The sequence below is a fragment of the Phodopus roborovskii genome, unplaced genomic scaffold (assembly GCF_943737965.1).
Source record: "Phodopus roborovskii unplaced genomic scaffold, PHOROB, whole genome shotgun sequence".
Classification (NCBI taxonomy): domain Eukaryota; kingdom Metazoa; phylum Chordata; class Mammalia; order Rodentia; family Cricetidae; genus Phodopus; species Phodopus roborovskii.
Genome location: NW_026126624.1, coordinates 1,488,823 through 1,508,511, shown reverse-complemented (window position 1 = coordinate 1,508,511; position 19,689 = coordinate 1,488,823). Strand labels below are relative to the sequence as shown.

The following is a 19,689-nucleotide window of genomic DNA, read 5'->3' as shown; positions in this document are numbered from 1 at the left end:
GTTTACTCTTTAACCTTAGTAGAAGATGCCTGATAGTCATGTGCCTGCCTACATCCTGATGTGGTCACCAGCCAAGATGGAGAAGAGCCACGTGATAGCTCATTAAAATATGTCTTAATAAACAATGGTTTACATATATGCACAGTTGAATCCAACTTACACACAGAGTTAAATCTAGCTTACATTCACGCACATAGTTAAATCCAAGTCACACACACACACACACACACACACACAATCACAAATAGGAATTTAGCAAATTAAAAGAAAGGGAAAACCGGTGGGTTCTGAGCAAGGCAAAGGTGGCTTCTCCAACTCCTAATCCCACACTGAAGCAGACCTAGACAGAACATTTAGAGAGGGAGAGCAAACAGACATGAGCAGGTTTTGGAAGAAAGAAGATGAAAGTGGAGAATTGTTTCCTCTGTTCCTGACTGTATGGTCAAGGACTATTGAGGCAGAGGTGGGTAGCCCCCGCCAGAGCCCCAATTGCTGGTGTTGAATGAAAGGCAAAGCCATCTGTGAATGAGAGAAGATCTGCTGCGGGTGGAAGAGGACAGATCTGTTGTGGGTGTGACAGGCAAGTAGAATTCCTGTGTGACATGGGTGCCTTTGGCCAGCCCTGCCAAAGTATGCCACTAAACAAACATTGCTAGAGGAAAGAAAGGAAGGAAAGGCAAGAGACCAGAGACCAGGCAAAGAGAAGGAGCTCTGCTGGCAGGCACTTTTAAAGGATGTACATGTTGCATAGTTAGTAGGGGAAAGGCACCCAACCATATGTAACTGCTTTGGCAGCAGAGGATGGGCTGTGCAGGGGGCATCATCGAGGTGGCCACGGATTGGAGGACGGAAGCATCCTCGGGTCACACCAATACCCAGAGCGGAGTCAGGGGCATTGCAGCACCCCCAAGCTGCAGCAAGCCCTAGATATGCCAAGGGGGAGGCTCAGATCCAGAACACCAACTGCACACCTGCTCCAGACTCACTGTTCACCCGCAGCCAGCACAGGGAGAAAGAACAGAGAGAGGGCTTTAGTGAAGATAAAGGTTGAAAATAGGGTGTCTCCTTCCATCTATTGGATCACTGGCAGAATGTTATAAAGGTCCCATAAAATATAAGGATACAGGGTGCTGGAAAGCAGCCATTTGGATTGAGATGTTGGGCTTATATTGCTGGTAGGCTTATTCCCCATGAGTGGGTTAGAAAAGGAAAAAATGAGGACCCAATGGCTTTTTATCAAGTGAGGATAGTGAGAAAGGAACAAGCTTCCCAGTGAGTTATTAGTCAAAGAGCAGGGGCTGAGGGGGCTAAGCCTGAGGGATGAGTCTGAGAGACAAACAAAGCATCACTCATGGGGGATGGCCAGAGATGGAGAAGGGGGTGTGTGGCTTACCGATTATGATGGTGTTGGATGAAGGGGCCCAGCAATCCTTTAGTTAGAAAAGTGACAGAGCTGAAGGTTCCAGGGTCCTGGAGTACCTCAGACCGATTGTGGGTGGGAGGGACCCCCAGGAGAGGCTGCCAGAGTCTTGGCACCAATGTTGTAAAATGGTTCAAGAGAGACCTTGATGGGTTGGAGCCTAGGGGCCTCATTGTGGGTGAGAGAGACATGCCATGCACACAGTGCTCACGTGGAGAGTTTTACTGGTGGGGGGGGAGGGGCCCGAGCAGCCTCCTGAAAAGAGAGAGAGATACAGAGAGACAGAGATGCAGAAAGACAGACACCTAGAGACAGAGAGAAAGAGGGTGGGTCCAGCCTTTTAAAACGGTATGGCTGTAGTGACTTAGCTCATGCGTAGCTAATGCTCAGAAGTCTGAGCAGGTCAGAGTACTGCCTGAGTACTGGCAAATGCATCCTGCCAGGTGCCAGGGGGCAGGCCAGCATAATGCCTGATTACTAACACCTGGTGTTCACTCACAATGAAGGAACAGGTTTGCAGAGTGAAATCATGAGAGAAATGTTCAAGGGTGGTAGAAAAGGCAGGGGACCAACTATGTATAAAGGATGATCTATCAGTCTATCAGAGAAGTGAAAAAAGAAAACCTACAGAATAGGCAGAAATATTTACAAGTAGTATGTTTGGTGAGGGGCCAGCATCCAGGATCTGTAAAGAACTCCCCCCATAGCTAGTGGTACACTGGTTTCTTAAAACCTCATCCCTGAGTGAGATAGGTTTGTCTTTCCTGATTTGCTTAACTGTTTCTTTGCATGTGAAATATTCTTCAGAACAAAAGCACACATGCTTAGATGTCAACTGTTCGATCACATATTCTGAGTGCTATGTGGAGGAACTGAAATGAAAATGGGGAAAACAGATGTGGGGCACATGATATCACAGCTATTGCTTATAGGCCAGACAACATGCTGAGCCTCATCCCATGTAACCACCAGATTAGACTTAGTCCCATTATCCCCACTTTAAAGATAGAAAAACTGAGCCCTGCAGGGTAACTCATTTGCACAAGGCCACCTAGTAAGGGCAAGTTCAGTACTCTTGCATTGCTCCTCATCAGCTTCTATTTGCCTCGAGTGTGCATGGTCCGGAAATGGTGAAGGAACTCTAGAAGAATAATATCAACACTACCAAAACCAAAATGGGCTTGAGCATATAGAAGTAGTAAGAAAAACAATAACAGCACCAAAAGCTGCATTAGCTTTCGGGCAAACAACAAAACAAAAAATCAAAAACAAAACAACAAAAAAAGCAAAACAAAACACAGAGGTGGATGGTACTTAGGCTACAAAAGACAAAGATAGGCTGGGACTGTACTTCTCTTTGCATACCTGAAACTCTGGGTTATCACCACCCCTACCAAAATAAATAAATAAATAAATAAAAATAAGAACAAAATACAGAGGCAAAACAAAATCCTCAACTCCTGTTTTCTCTGCAAAGAGGGTGGAGGTGGGTCTATGTGTATATGCCCTGGACCAAATGGATGACCTTGGATACCTTACCTGCAGCTGCATTTGCTACGGTAGGCAGTGGTTCTCAACATAGACCCTGAATGAGCAACATGAGCATCACCTGGGAGTCTGTTAGAAATGCAGATCCTCAGACCACCACAGGCATACAGAACCACAAGGCTTAGGAAATGTCCAGCAATCTGTGTTTGAATGGGTCCTCTACCCGATTCTGGGGTATGGCATAAACTTCAGGGCCATTGCCATCAATAAATGGAGTCCGGTTGACACCACAGTTAGACCCTCTGAGCAGCTGGCTATAGCCTCTTCTAAACTGAGCTTCCATGGAAGGACAATGGGGGCAGCCATCTTGGCTCTGATTTTATTTTAAAACATGGGAAACTACAGACACCAGTGAGCCTGAGTTTAGGAAGGTTATCCATCCAGGGATTCATACTGGAAGGTAGGAAGAAACATTAAAAATAGGTGTGCTCACCAGAAAACAGCAGGGCATGCTGCCCCAGAGTCCCTGACTAAAGGGACAAAGCAGACAGGGTCTGAGGTCAGTGAACACAGGTGTAAGTCAGCTATGGTGATGAGGTACTTTGTAGCAACTTAAAAAGCTGTGGCCTGATTGACAATCAAGAAAATAAAAGGGGACAAGTGATAGCTTTCTTCTGGACCAGCCTTGTAGATAGAATAAAAGTTTAGTTCCCCTTTTACCTGTAATGAAACTAAGACTCAAAGATGTTAAGAGTCCTGATCTTACAAATGAGAAGAGAGGAGCTAGAATTAAACTCTGCCTATTTAATACTGAGATGTCTCTACATATCCTACCACCACCTCCTCAGATCCACAAACCGGCCAACCATTCTCTAATGACCACCGCCCTTCAAGGATGCTAATTCATCACATATGTTTATGTTGACCTTATTGAGACCTCTGTGACCCTGTCACCAGGCTCAGACCCTGTCTCCCATTTTGCCAATGGCTGAAATAGAGTCATTGTTGGTTCACTTAGCAAAAGGTTTTAGTGGAAGTTTCAGTATTCAGCCTCAGAGCAAAACCTTAGTCAATCCAAGGGAAGACTGAGAATTCTGACAAATCCAAAACTCTCCAGTTAGGCTGAAAACAATGGTGGCTTGAGACTGAGTGGATGGCTACCCCAAAGATTTCCATGCTCTCGAGACACAGCTGAGGCTGTTTGTAACACCCTTTAGGTGTTAGGGAGGCCAGGAATCGCTTTGTTACTCTGCTTGGCCAGATCCCATGGGAAGAGTCGCTTTTGGGGTACCAGACTGTAAAAAGACCACAGCAACAGAAAAACGGAGGACTTGAAATATTTGGGGAGAGAAGACACTAGGGAGCATGAGAACATCTTCCTTCAGTCAGTGGTTCTCACCACACACTTAAAAGCTCCCCGGGCGCTTTAGACTGGTGAAATAGAGCCCTTTAGGGACTACTAGATTGAGCCAGTGAGGCTCCTGGGTAGGTGGAGGGAAGGGGTTGGGGGAGGAAACTATCTGGCAAATGGTGAGAATACCCCAACACCTGAGAGCCTTGGCAAGAAGGTGGCTCCTTTAGGATGTGATGAATTCAGCATCTTTTGAAATGTCTGGGCAGAGCAAGTTCCCTTACCGGGGCTGTGAAGAGGGGAATCCATGTCATTTACACAGAGTTGCCACATGGTTTAGTAAAGGCTGCCTGAGCAAAGTACCAGCCTGAGATGGTTAAACTGTAGAAATGGGTTGTCTCGAAGCTCTAGAGGCTAGGTACCCAAAAATTAAAGTGTAGGCAGAGTTGGTCCTCTGTGAGGGCTATGAAACATCTATCTCAGTCTCTCTTTGTCTGAGGATGGCTGTCTTCACACTCACATAGCGAGAACATTCCCATTTACAAGGATTTAATATACCTTGGATGAAAGCCAATCTTAATGACTAATTTTAATTTGGATACTTCTATGAGATCTTGTAGTCAAGTAAGGTCACATGCCAAGGTATTGAGAGTTAGATAGGACAGACTTCAACCAATGAATCTGAGGAATACAATTCAACCCCTAACAGTTATACCCCACTCCAGAATTCTTTGATTCAATGAATCAATGCACTTAGCAGGTTCCAGCCCAGCTGAGACAGTGACCTGGGCATTGCATGAAGCAGACAGCACTGTGCAAAGCCTGCAACTGGCAGAGCTCTGCCTCGAGTGCCAACAAGGACTCACCATGAGCAGTTCACCCAAGGGCTTTGCCAGCCAGAAGAGTGGCCCAGTGCCCTGGCTGGCTGTTGGCCAGGAAGGAGAGTAGAAGAGTGGTCGAACAGCCAGGCAGTGAAATGTGGCACAGTCAGTGGGAAACCAGTCAGCATTTGGTCATAAATGGTTCTAATTCAATTACAACAACTGGGGAGGCTGTGACCCACAGAGAGGGCCACCCCTTGAGCAGGGCAGCAGCCTGCTGGCCCTGAGCAAACACCCTGTGAATTGGTGCCAAATTAAGTACCAGGAATGCTGAGCCTGGTCTTGGGATGGCACTGAGTCAGGTCCCCTCCCTGCCAGGGCTTAGAAGGGTTGGATCAGTGGAGAGGCCCTCCCATCTGTCACTGTGAACAGAAGCCTGGAGGCCAGAGAACAGGCTGGGTGAGAGGATGGAAGGTGCAGAGAACAAAGGGACAGCTCAGCACTGGCAGGGATGCTCTGACAGACGACATCCCAGGCCAAAGTGTGCATCCCTAATCCACACCCTTCTCTTTGCTGGTCCCACTGTGCTCCACTGGGCAGGTAGTCAAGACACTAGAATTACCTGTCTGGAAGTACATTCTATAGAAAAGAAAGACTGCTTGTTAGTATGTGCTTGTGTGGTGGTAATGATGGTGGTGGTAGGGTGTGTGTGTGTGTGTGAGAGAGAGAGAGAGAAGAGAGAGAGAGAGAGAGAGAGAGAGAGAGAGAGAGAGAGAGAGGGGGGGGGGGAAGGTCATTCCTCAAGAGCCATCCACATTTTCCCCAATATGCCAATTAAGCTAGACTGGTTGAGCAGCAAACCCCAGGGATCTGTCTGTCTCTGCCTGCCAGCACTGGGATTACAAACCTGTGCCACCACACCTGACTTTCTATTTTTTTTATGATAATACTTTTTATTTAAATTTGAAACAAGCATGTTTTACATGTCAATCCAGTTTCCTTACCCTCCCCTCCTCCCCATCCTGCATCCAACCCCCATCCCATCCCCCTTTCTGCTCCCCAGGGAGGGTAGGTAAGGCCTTCCACAGGGGGAATCTTCATAGTCTGTCATATCATTTGGGGGCAGGGCCTAAGCCCTAGCCTGAGAGAGTATCCTCTATGTGGAATGGGCTCCCAAAGTCCATTCATATTATAGGGATAAATACTGATCCACTACCAGAGGCCCCATACTGCCCAGTCCTCCTGACATCCACGTGCAGGGGGGCTGGTTCTGTACTATGCTGGTTTCCAAGTTGTCAATCTAAGGTCCTTGAGCTCCCCCTTGTTCAGGTCATCTGTTTCTGGGGGTTTCCCCAGCATGGTCTTGACCCTTTTGCTCATCACTACTCCCTCTCTCCATCTGGATTCCAGAAATTCAGCTCACTGTTTAGCTGTGGGTCTCTTCTTCTGCTTCCATCAGCAACTGGATGAAGGCTCTAGGATGGCATATAAGGTAGTCATCAATCTCATTATAGGGGAAGGACATTTAAGGTAGTCTCTCCACTATTACTTGGATGGTTAGTTGGGGTCATCCTTGTGGATCTCTGAACATTTCCCTAGTGCCAGATTTCTCTTAAAACCTGTAATGGCTCCCCTCTATTATGGTATCTCTTTTCTTGCTCTCCTCTATTCTTCCCCCTACCCAATCTTCCTGCTCCCTCATGTCCTCCTCTCCCTTCTCTTTCTCCTAACTCCCTGTCCCCTCCCACTATGCTCCCAATTTGCTAGAGAGATTTTTTTTTCCCTTTCCTTTTTTTGTGGGGGATTATATATGTCTCTCTTAGGATCCTCCTTGTTTCCTACTTTTCTGGCAGTGTTGATTGTAGGCTGGTGATCTTTTGCTCTATGCCTAAAATCCATACATGAGTAAATAATACCATGTTTGTCTTTTTGTGACTGGGTTACCTCACTCAGGATGGTTTCTTCTAGTTCCATCCATTTGCCTAAGCATTTTGATTCCGTTGTTTGTTTCCGCTGTGTAAATGTACCACATTTTCTCCATCCATTCTCCAGTAGAGGGGCATTTTAGGTTGCTTACAGTTCTTGGCTATTACAAACAATGCTGCTATGAAAATAGCTGAACAGATGTCTTTGTTGTATGAATGTTCGTTTTTGGGGGTATATGCCTAAGAGTGGAGTTGCTGGTTCTTGAGGTAGACTGATTCCTATTTTCCTGAGGAACCATACTGATTTCCAAAGTGACTGTACAAGTTTGCACACCCACCAGCAGTGGAGGAATGTTCCCCTTTCTCCACATCCTCTCCAACATAAACTGTCTTTGGTGTTTTTTTTTTTTTTTAATTTGGCCATTCTGACAGGAGTACAATAATATCTCAGAGTTATTTTGATTTGCATTTCCCTGATAGCTAAGGATATTCAGCACTTTCTTAAGTGTCTTTCAGCCATTTTAGATTGTTCTATTGAGAATTTTCTATTTAGTTGTGTACCCCACATTTTAATTGGATTATTTGGTGTTTTGGTAACTAGCTTCTGGAGTTCTTTGTATATTTTGGAAATCAGTCCTCTGTCAAATGTGGGGTTGGTGAAGATCTTTTCCCATTCTGTGGGCTGCCATTTTGTCTTGTTGATTGTGTCCTTTACCTTACCAAAAGCTTTTCATTTTCACAAGGTCCCATTTATTAATTGTTGATCTCAGTGTCTGTACTACTGATGTTACGTTCATGAAGCTGTCTCCTGTACCAATTTCTTCAAGGACACCTCCCACATTCTCTTCTAAGATTTAAGCTGGATTTAAGTTGAGGACTTTGATCCATTTGAACTTAAGTTTTGTGCATGGTGATAGATATGGATCTATAACGCGGTAAAATAAGGATCAGGATAAACAAATAGGCCGAATAGATGTTTATTCAGGGAGAAATAACTTACAACCTAGAAAGATGAACACCAGGAAATTCAACCCGATCCTCTCCTGTCCGAGTCACGCCAGAAAGAGAGCGCCTTTCCTGGCCCCCTCCGACCTCCTACCACAGGTCACTCCGCCCATGGTTCCACCCCCAATGGGCGTGGTCAGTGCCACAGAACTATCTCACTACAGATCTATCTGTAGTCGTCTACACACCAGTATCCAGTTATGCCAGCACTATTTGTTGAAGATGCTTTCTTTTTTCCATTCTATAATTGTAGCTTCTTTGTAAAAACTCAGGTCTTCATAGGTATGTGGGTTAATATAAGAGTCTTCAATTCAATTCCATTGGTATACCTCTCTATTTTTGCACCAATACAAAACTATTTGCAGGATTATAGCTCTATAGTAGAGCTTGAAGTCAGGGATGGTGATCCCTCTGGAAGTTCCTCTTTTGTACAGGGTTGTTTTGGCTATCCTGGGTCTTTTGTTTTTCTATATAAAGTTGAACTTCTTTCAAGGTCTGTGAAGACTTGTGCTGGGATTTTGACAGGGATTGCATTGAATCTGTAGATTGCTTTTGGCAAGATTGCCACTCTTACTTAGTTGATCCTACCTATCCAAAAGCAGGGGAGATCTTTCCATTTTCTGTTACCTTCTTTAATTTCTTTCTTTAAAGACTCAAAGTTCTTATTATATAGGTCTTTCACTTGTTTGGTAAGTGTTACCCCAAGATATTTTATTTTGCTTTTGGCTATTGTAAAGGATGATGTTTTTCTGATTTCTTTCTCAACCCCTTTATCTTCTGTGTATAGTAGGGCCACTGATTTTTTTTTTTTTTTTTCTTAGTCAATCTTGTATCCTGGCATTTTCCTGTAGGAGTTCCCTGGTAGAGTGTTTTGGGTCACTTATGTAAACTATCATATCATCTGCAAATAGTGAAAGTTTGACTTCTTCCTTTTCAGTTTTATATACCCTTGATCTCCTTTTGTCTTCTTATTACTCTGTCTAGTACTTCAAGTACAGTATTGAAGAGATATGGAGATAGTGGAAAGCCTTGTCTTGTTCCTGATTTTAGAGGAATCACATTGAGTTTCTCTCCATTTAGTTTGATGTTGGCTGTTGGTTTACTGTATATTGCTTTTATTATGTTTAGGTATGTTCTGGTTATTCCTGATCTCTCCAATACCTTAATCATGAAGGGGTGTTGGATTTTATCAAAGGCTTTTTCAGCATCTAGTGAGGTGATCATGTGGTTTTTCTTTTTCAGTTTGTTTATATGGTGGATTACATTGATGAATTTTCATATGTTGAACCATCCCTGAATCTCTACTTTGTCATGGTGGATGATTTCTCTGATGTGTTCTTGGATTCAATTTGTCAGTATTTTTGCATCAATGTTCATGATGGATATTGGTCTGAAGTTCTCTTCCTTAGTTTCTTTCACACCTGCCTTCTTAAACACAGGTCCTGGAAATCAAGCTTGCATCTCTGTGCTAAGCACTTTATCAACTGAGCTATCTCCCAGCCTCGTATATTTTTAATGGTGTATGTGTTTGCAGATGCATGCATGTGCTTGAGCATGTTAAATATCAGTGCACATAGTAAAAAGGAAAATCCAAATTATATGAGAGAAGCTTAGGAGAAAGAGAAGTTAAACTCCTCATCCTCCTCCAGGAGGCAAGCAGTGAAGCTGGCTTCCTGTGTCTATGTTTCCTTTTATACATGGGGAAACTGTGTTCCCTCACACCTTTCTAAACTCTGAAAATTATTCCATATGGATGCACACCACCTTGTGGTCCTGCAAAGCTGCCAGGCCATGCATGCTGCATCTAGCTCATCACCTGTGTAGGCAGAGGCATTGTTCCCAGTCTTTGCTGTAGGAATCAGGGATTCATCCATCACTTATTATGAGAGCTGCTAGCACATATACATCTGCGGGCTTGCCCTTTAGAAGTGTCTTTGGTAAAAACAGATATGGATATATGCCTTGTTGATTTTTATGGATATTACCAAATTGTCCTCCCTAGAGGCTGGTGCCAATTTTCTTTCACCTACAATTATTGAAAATACCTGCTTTCTCATAACCTCTCCAAAATAGGTATTATCAATGTTTGTCATCCTTACCAAGCCAATGAAAAATGACATTTGATTATTGTCTGAAACTGGACTTTTTGGTTATGGACATGGTTGAATAAAATCTGTTTGTTCCTATATGGCATTAATTTAAACTCTAGAATCTGACAGCAAGGTTTAACCTCCCAACAAATTGTCTTTCTGGAACCTACCTGGCCTCTAGAGTCATGGGTGATACTGAAGTGTGAAAAACTGTCTCTATACACCCAAGGCACCCACTCTGTACCAGGAGGGACCTCTCAAATAATCAGCATCGTGTGTTTTACTCCTTTTATTGAAGTAATGTGCTGTCTATACTGGTGTTGACCTGTCACATGCACATTCCTGGTCTACCTGGATGGGTTGGATCAAGCTGGGGAAGCCCACATACCTCTCCTGGCAGTGCCCCCACAGTGACCCATGAGCTCAGCTGCCCAGTCACCACTGGAGATGTGTGAAGTATGCACGGAAACAGGAAGTCAATCAACTCCCTTACAGGATTTAGGAGGGCAATTTAGGAGGACATGATAGGTAAACAAGTAATTACAGTGTAATGTGGGAGGTGTTGTGATAGGGAAATCAGCACATAGGACCAAAACCATCCAGGGAGGTTCTGAAGGCTTCATCAGGAAATGGAATGGCAACTGAAAACATTCAAGAGTGGCTGACCAAAAACAAAGGACAGGGCTTTAGAGGAAATGAAGATGCCGTGGTGGCAGTTGGGTAGTCCAGAGTCATGATGATGATGGTTTGTAGGCCCAGATCCCTGGTGTATCCAGCCTGACTGGGGCTATTGCTTTTGTGCAGTGTACTCACAGGATGACTGAAACTCTTGGTAGCTTGATCATGTATGAGGTATACTTGAGCTTAGATAAAACATTGGTGTAGGTAAGCCTAGAGACCTAGACACCTAGAGACCAGAAGCTTCTCAGGTTCCCATGGCTTCAGGTGTGTGTGTGGGTGTGTGTGTGTGTGTGTGTGTGTGTGTGTGTGTGTGTGTGTGTTGGTATATGCACGTGTAAGTATGCATCCATATGTGTATATGTGGAAGCCAGAAGTCAACTGTGGGTGCCTTTTCTCAGTTGCCAACCACCTTCTTGTGTTTTTTTTGAGAAAATGCCTCAGTACAGGACTCAAGACTCAAAGATTAGGCTACCCACCCCCATCCCACCCCCAGCTTTTGGTGGGTTTAAGCTCAGGTCCTCATGTTTACAAGGTAGACACTTTATCAACTGAGCTTTTTATCAACTCTTGACAACAGCCCCAGATTCTAAAATAAAAGCCAGATCTTATCTGTCATGTAAAAATGGGAGATTCATCTTGAAATAAACCAGCGGTACCAGACACCTGAGTGTACAGCCAAGGAAAGGGCAGCAATAGACTGTGAGACCTTTGGGTCAGGGCTGAAGGTGCTGATACGGAAGATAGGGAAGCCGTAGCTTAGCTGGTGAGTTCCTTTCCACTCTCTGCTGCCAATCTTGTACAAATCATCACCAAGTGCCCTTCACATCTCCCTGTGAAACATTCCTACCCCATAAGGATTTTATGAGCTCTGTCCCACAATGTTACTAGCTTTTTGGAGAAAGCCCTCTTTGTTCCAACTAGGGGATAGCCACTATTGGTAGTCACTATTCTCACCACATACTGTACCCAAGAATCTGGGGAAGGAAGGAAGGAAGGAAGGAAGGAAGGAAGGAAGGAAGGAAGGAAGGAAGGAAGGACTTTGAAGATTAAGGATGTTGGCAATCCTCATTGATTACTGCCCATACTCATAAAATACAGTACTTAACTGTCACAGTCATTGGGATGGCCAATTTGAAAAATAATTACTGCCGTCTTTGAGATTACTTTGCCTTCTAATTAAAATCTCAAAACTAGGATATTAAAGGTGCATTGTCAATACAACTCTCTGGATGCACCCAGCTAACCTCATTTGGGAAGGGGAAATTAATTAGTTTGTGTTCTAACACCCAGCTGTTATCCCAAGGAAAGGAATCATCTAGAAGTCAGCCACGCAGTCTCTAAATTGGCCAGAGCGACAGAAGAGACAGAAAGGATATCTAGAATGATCTGTTCCTACACAACACAGTCAGCTTCTATTACAAGCTGCTCATTAAATGGAGCTCCCATGTCCCTGTCAGACATGGCTCAGATTACCCTGGAGGCAGAGCCCGGAGTATGTGGGTCCCTCCACCAAGAACCATCACACTTGCAATTTATACTGGAACCTTGTGGGCCATTACCACCTTTCCCAGTTAGTGATTCTGGGTGAAAAATCTGGCACTAGATCTGAAGAGCTGTGTGTCCTGTTCCTGTCTCCAGGGTCCACAGTTCCAAAGCTGTGCATGATGCTAGCTTTCCCCTTTTATCTGCCCCCCCCATCCTTCCATTTTTCAGTTTCAGTTGAGTAGAAGGTATTTGGCACACAGCAGATTTTAGGACCACCATTTCCAGACCTGCTCCATCGGCAACACCTCAAGTCCCAGCGGTTTTACACAATAGATGTTTGTGTCTCACTTTTATCAAATGTGATGGGTGTTGTTGGAGGCTCTCTTCCAGTCAGTGGTTTGGAGATCTGGACACATCCTGTTTTAGCCAACCCATCTCCAGATCAGGAGAAGGGAAAGCATAAGAAGCCTCTCTTGTTTTAGAACTGGTGATATGACCCAGCTTAATCACAAGGGTACTGGGATGTGTTGGGAGCCCAGTGCTGCTTAGAGAAGTGCCTCTGCCTAGGGCTTCAGGTACAGCATGTAGGGAGTTGGATCCTACAAAGGAATATAAGCCATGGCCCCAGTTGCTAAGCACCAAAAAAGGAGTAGGGGGGAAGCTCATGGTGATTAACAGGTTGAGCCAGGGAGGAGTTAGAGGAACAAAGGAAACAGAGAACCATTTCCAGGAAGGTGGGGTGCGTGGCTTAATTTGGGAAAAGAGAAAAAGAGAGTTCACTCAGGGAGGAGGTGGAGAAAGGCATGGAGTGGGGAGGACTGCAGCGTGTGTGTCCCCACACACACCCACAGCTAGCTGCTTGTCTGTCCCATTGGTTAGATTCACCTCCCCTTTCTGGGCATAGCACTACTGACCTGAAAAGAAATCCATTTCTGAAAGCCTTCCCCTGCTAAGGCCCTACATTCAGAAAGTACACAAAGTACAAATCCCTATGATGGCATCTGGTGGTGTTTGCTCAGGGAGTGAGCATCAGTGAGTCCACGCACAGGGTACCACCAGTGGCTCGTGTGCCCTTGGAAAATGTCAGGGGCAACTCGATGGTCTCTGAATAACACTAGTTGGAGCTATAGTCATGTCACCCTGACTCTGACCCATATGGAATCACCAATGATAAATGCCCCAGAGGCCAAACCCTGTCTGATCTAATCGTATGCATACGAGGCTTGCTTCTGCTCAGGAAAATCTCGTTGGCCCACCAGGTTTTTCCTTTGTTCACCAAAAGAAGAAGCCAAGATCAGTTCAGGAGGCTGGTACTCTAACCACAGACCCACTCTGTCTGACCCATCCAATAAGGTTTCACATGATATCAAAAATAAATTTTTGATAATGTTGGGAATTAAACCCAGAGCCTCATGCATGCTGGGCAAGTGTTCTACCACTGAACACCCTCAGTGTTCTAAAACAAAAATGTAATTAGTTACCAACATTTTAAAATTTGGATAATTTATACTGAAAATTATACAATTTCTAGTGCTTTAAAAAAAAAATGAGAAAACCTTAGTGTCAACCTTCAGAGCAACAGTAACATTGGTCATTCCTGGAGATGCCACTGTAGCCACTGGGCCACTGCACCCCTATGTGTAACAACACTGAGGCTGGACACCACTTTTCCTTATATACACCCTGACTCTCAGTTTATTCCATTTTACCTCTGCCAGGCTGCCTAGCTGGCTGAGTTCTCATCTGTCCTTACATTTACTCTGTTCCCCTTTCCCTTCCAAATGTAACCAGTATTTAGGCTCTTTCTAGAGATCCACCTCCTCCTGGTCAGAGCAGGAGTTAGTGGAGAACATTATCAGAATCTCAATGTGCCGGTTACTGGAAGTGGGCCCTAGGCATCTCCCAAAGCTCCTGGTATTGTAGTGGGCAACTAAACTAAGAAACTTTGCATTAGGGTTGAAATGTAATCAGCTAACTTAGCAAAGGGCAAGATGCCCACTACTGAATGTGTGCCAGTTGATGGAGATGAACATTTCCCAGGATGTGTGGGAGGACCTGCCATCATTGGCTGTCCTTCTGAGAGTCATCTGTAAAAAAAAAAAAAAAAAAAAAAAAAAAAAAAGCAAAACAGAAACACAACAACAAAAACTCTTTATTGATGTATAATCAGTACCTATTAATTCACATACTATGACTACAGTTTGGTGAGTTGTAAACATACCATTGTGAAATCATCAGCACAACACCACTTCAAATACTTTTGTCGCCACCAAAATCCCTTTTATACCCATTTGCAGTCCCATTGGAAGTTGTCTCTTTACCGTCTCCCCAGCCTTTGTTCTCCAGGGTCCTCCCAAGTCTATCTCATAGCCCTATTGAGCACAAAGAATGTCATAGTGGCCAAGAAGCCCCAACCTCAGCATCAAGCATCCCCAGGCCATCACTGTGAATCCTTCCTGTTAGCTGGTCAATAAATAGATAGACCCAATGGGCAGACCCACATCCTAGCAGCAGCCACCTCCCCAGCCACCCATGTACTGTTAGAGCTAGACCACAAAGGACAAAGAACATGGATATGCAATCAGAGGACCTGACCTTTATGGGAGCCCCAGTTCAACTCCTTACCAAGTAAGATCTTGCCTACTCCTTGAGACCTACCTAGTGCTTTAGTCTGTGATATGGCCACTATGCAAAACCCTAGATGAGGAGTAGGGTACAAGAAAGCTACTAAAGTCAGGGCCAGACTTAAGTTACAGTGGAGGGGCATGGCTGTGGAATGTGGGTAGAATGATTAGTGTATTAATCAGAATCTCTAGAGTAACACAACTTATGGAATGAATCTCTCTCTCTGTGTGTGTGTGTGTGTGTGTGTGTGTGTGTGTGTCATTGAGAGAGAGAACTTGTTATTAGAATGACTTACGGGCTGTGGTCCAGCCAATACAACAATGACTATGAATGGAAGATCCAAAAACTTAGTAGTTGTTCAGTCCATGGGGCTGGATATCTCAGCTAGTCTTCAGTATATACCAGAATCCTGAGGAAGTAGGCTCTAATGCCATTGAAGGAATTGAGTTGTTAGCAAAGTTGAAAGCAGGCAAGCAAAGAGTAAAATTGTCTTTCTTCCATGTCCTTATATAGGCTTCCAGAAGAAGGTGTGGCCCTTATTGGAGGCGGGTCTTCTGTATTCAAAGTATATCTTCCCACCTCAGAGATCCATATTAAAGGTGTGTCTTCTCACCTCAAAGATCCACATTAGAAATGGATCTTTTTGCTTCGAATTAAGCAAAAATCCCTCACAAATGTGCCCCATTGGGGAGGGGTTAGTTAATTCCAGTGTAATCAAGTTGACAACCAAAAACAGTCATCATAGTTGAGGAAGGATAAGAGTTATAAGATGGGCACTTATCAAAGCATGAAATTCTTCTCAAGAGCTCAGAATAGCATCGCAACGTGGGGTAGTTGGAAAGAAACATCATTAAATACAGCCTAAAAATTTCTGAAACACCCAAGCCACTGCAATAAGTAGTTCTGGTATCCTGTGGATTCTTGGAATAGTGACATTAATTCCCCATTTGACTTAGGGTCTCCAGCATCATGGTCCTCCAGGGAGTTCTCTCATCTACAGGAAGCCTGGCTGATGTTACCTGCCCCATCAATACAGAACCAGATATGCCCAGGACCACATGGTAGGGGTCCTATGTGAATCCAGCCTGGCTCGTCCCTCCTCCTACTCAGGAGAACTAGGGAGAAACCCCCCTTAGAATTCCAGGCCCATTTGCATTGTGGGAAGCAAAGCAGACACAAGAGGCAGACATGGTGCTCCTGTGTTCAATCTCCCCAGGCCTCCTGTGACCAGAGGAAAGAAGTTTCCAGCCACTTAGGGACATCAGTTAACCCTGAACCCTAGACACATAGGCTGCCCCTCACATTCTCAGTATGTTTTCTCTCAGACCAGTGGCACCCCAACTTCTGCCCCTACCTAACCCACAGAAAGTAGGCATAGCTCTGTGGATTGTCAGTGTAAACACAGCCCCCCATTCTGAAATCAGCCTTCCCTCCTCCTGAGTGATAATCCACTGCTCCACAGTCCTGGCTCCCCAGTGCAGAGGTGGCAAGCCAGGTGACCCACCAAGAGCCCAGAGTGTAAGAGAAAGGCACACATGTGCACTGCAGTTCCATGAGACTTCAGCAGCCTAGGAGAGAAATCATTACACAGGTGACCTCATGTATAGTCCAGAGACCAGAGCAAGAGAGCTACAGAGTCTTGATGGGGGGATGCACTATGAGACAGCCTAGGGCCTTGGAGGGCAGCTGTGGCCATTCATACTGGGAAGGCTGTTGCAATGAGGGAAAGGCGAAGCTGGGGAGTACAACCAGGGAAGGTCTTGCAGAGAATCCACTGTGGAATTTGGACGGCAGAGAGAGAGGCTTCTGAGAGGGAGTTGGAGGACAATGGTCGACCATGGACCATCACCATAGGAACTTCAGCAGTATGGAGAAGAAAGGGCAGGTCTGCACTGTGTCCACAGACTTGCTCCATGCTGATTTTCAATTGCGTTGGGGCCGCAGTTACCAGAGTCACTGTGCTGTTCTCTTTGTCACTCCATCTGAATCCCTGTTAGAAAATCCAATTGCTAGGAATTTTCTAGGTTCAGACAAGATAAAATAGGAAGTGGCACAAGGAAGAGGGTCTCCAAGTGACAGACTTACAGAACAGCCATGGTTGTCCAAAGGAACCACCCAGCTACTGCTGTGGCCTGGCTGAGACCATCTGGGCTCACAGCCTCCTATCTCAAGGTCCAAAGTGACATTCATATCACACCAGACAGATAGTGCTGTTGGAGGGGTTGATTGTGGGGGGTCCCCAAAATACCTTTTATTTGATCAAATCTTACAAATATGACTTGCTTTGCTGTAATTACAGGGGTTTTTAGGCATCTGTGACTTCATCTGATCCAGAAGTTAATGCTTCCTCCAAACAAAGAAACAAGGAAGTCCTCCAGAGTTGACTCTGGAATCTTCCAATTTCCTTAGTTGAGCTGCAGAAGGAGCCATTGTGGGTAAAGGGGTTTCTTGGGCTTCTAGGAAGCCTTTCTCTCCTCACCAACTAAAATCACAAAGAACAGTCTTACCCTTAAACAATAAGTAAACGCCTTGGTCTGGTGGCCTTTCACTTCCAGCATGAATTTCATTGGCTCACTTATGAATACAATCGTTAGCATAGCTGTGCTGTGGTGCCATCAGAAACAGCACTGGCCTTCTCTTCAATGGGAGTGGCAAGCGGGAGCCTATGGGATGTGTTCCCATGGAGGTTTTTGTTTAGAGACAGAAAATCATTGTCTGTGCCTGGTTTAAAGATGCATTGGCCCAGCCCAGTGGTCAGAAATTCTGCCTTTGGAACAGAAACCTGCCAGGCACAAACAGATCCTTAACTACAAATAAAGAAGTAGGTACCACTTGGAGTGAGCTCCAGATCCATAAAGCACAAGGGTTCTCATTTGTAGAGAATTTTCTAGGTTCTCTTGAAATGAGGTCCATCAGTGAGAAGTGACTTTCTCGAAGACACAGATAACTAACAACAGAACCATCCAAGTTATATGCCTCCATCCTCTGGGCATGGGTCCTCATCCAGAGTACAGACGGCCCCTTCTTTGCTCTGGTTCTAGCTAAGATACACAGAGACACACAGTACCCCACTCACCTGGGATGCCTCATCTAATGCCCTGCTCTCTATACTTCTCTGTGGTTTCTCCCATAACTCTTTAACAGAGTCCCAAAGGCAGGAAACACTGACTCCCTACTCTAGATGGATAATAAGACTGGGTGACAGATCTTTGGAAGAAATGTGTAGACAGAATTCAGCCTCTCAGCCAAGAGCCCCTGGCTCTGTAGAGAATTTACAAGTTACACACTTGGTCAGGGAAGGTCAGCTGCCTCAGAGAATGGGTTTCTGGGAACACTGATAAGAAAGAAGTCTATCTATACAATATGCGTGTGGAGTAGACTAATGGAAACTGTCTATAAGGCAGTGGGTACTATGGAAACTAACATGCTTTAAGAGGGGTCAAGGCCAAACCTGGACATATCCATGCATGTTGTTGGTGGCTTTTTCATACTTTAACTACAGTGTAGTTGCATAGTCATAATTGAAGCCATGTGGTTGCAAATCCAAAAGTATTTACCACCCAGCCCATTGCAAAAAAATTGCTAACCCTGCTTCAGTTGTTAATGGGTCTACATTCAAGACATGGTACTGCCCCTTCCCATATGGGTAACCTTGGGGTACCAGGTTTTATCTTGGTGCCCCAGACCTTATAGACTCATGTACAGGAAATCACCAATTCAAGGTATAGTTCAGGTACTTAATCAGCGGCAGTTGTCAATCTCCTGAGAGAAAGCCTAGGATCTGTGACTGGCTCTTAGCGTGGCAGGTGGTGGGCTGCTGGGCAGAATAGAATTTCTTTCTTCTTGGAAAGCATTCAAAAACACATTTCTTCATTGTTTTGGTATGTGCTTGTTTATAATTATAATTTTAGTGGATGCGTATGTATGTATGTGCACGTTTGTGCATATATGTGCACGTTTGTGCATTTGTGAAAGAGTACATGCATGCATGCATTTGCCAGGTTACCATGCCTGGCCTTCACATGGGTGCTGAGGAATCCAAACAGGTTCTCATGCTTGCAAGGCAGGCATCTCACCAACTGAGCCATCTTCCCAGAATTTACTGTTTCTCTTTCAACTTTTTTTTTTTCTTATCCAGATATTGGCTGACCAACAAAGTCCACATAAAAAGACCAACAACTGGCCTCTTGATGTATACCCTAGCCACACGTTTCTGCAATCAGATCTACCTTTATGGCTTCTGGCCCTTTCCACTGGATCAGAATCAGAACCCTGTCAAATATCACTATTATGACAGCCTCAAGTATGGCTACACCTCCCAGGCCAGCCCCCACACCATGCCCTTGGAATTCAAGGCCCTCAAGAGCCTGCATGAACAGGGGGCATTGAAACTGACTGTCGGCCAGTGTGATGGGGCTACGTAAGGATGGCAGCCCATGAGACTCAAGTGGCTCACTTTCCTGCCAGCTACACCAGAGGCAGATGGGAGTCGGGGTGGCACAAACAATAGAACAAGCAGGCTAGTGGTTTTCTTTGTTAAAGTGTAAAACAGTGACCAGAATATATATATCTATACCTGCATATATATATTGACCTGAGTATTTATAACTGTGTGGTGTTCATCTAGCATTAGGCAGATAAGCCACAGGAAGAAGATGTGGAGAATCCACCTGGACCAGATGGTGACTCAGTCCATCTTTGGGGGCAGAAGGACTTGACATGCAAAGAAGCCAGTCCCATGACTTTGGATGACAACCGCCTCCTGGGTTGGATGGATCTCTGGGCTTATGGATGAATG

At 44.9% G+C, this 19,689-nt stretch overlaps 1 protein-coding gene across 1 annotated transcript in view; it reads left to right on the top strand.

Annotated features, from left to right (window-relative positions):
- The window catches only part of LOC127238068 (alpha-2,8-sialyltransferase 8B-like), a 38,391-nt gene extending 18,919 nt beyond the window's left edge, over nucleotides 1–19,472 (top strand). Inside the window, 1 exon segment of the mRNA XM_051206525.1 lies at nucleotides 19,030–19,472. Within this exon segment, the coding sequence (XP_051062482.1) occupies nucleotides 19,030–19,315 (286 nt within the window). The 3' untranslated portion in view covers nucleotides 19,316–19,472.
- Nucleotides 19,473–19,689: the final 217 nt, after the last annotated feature.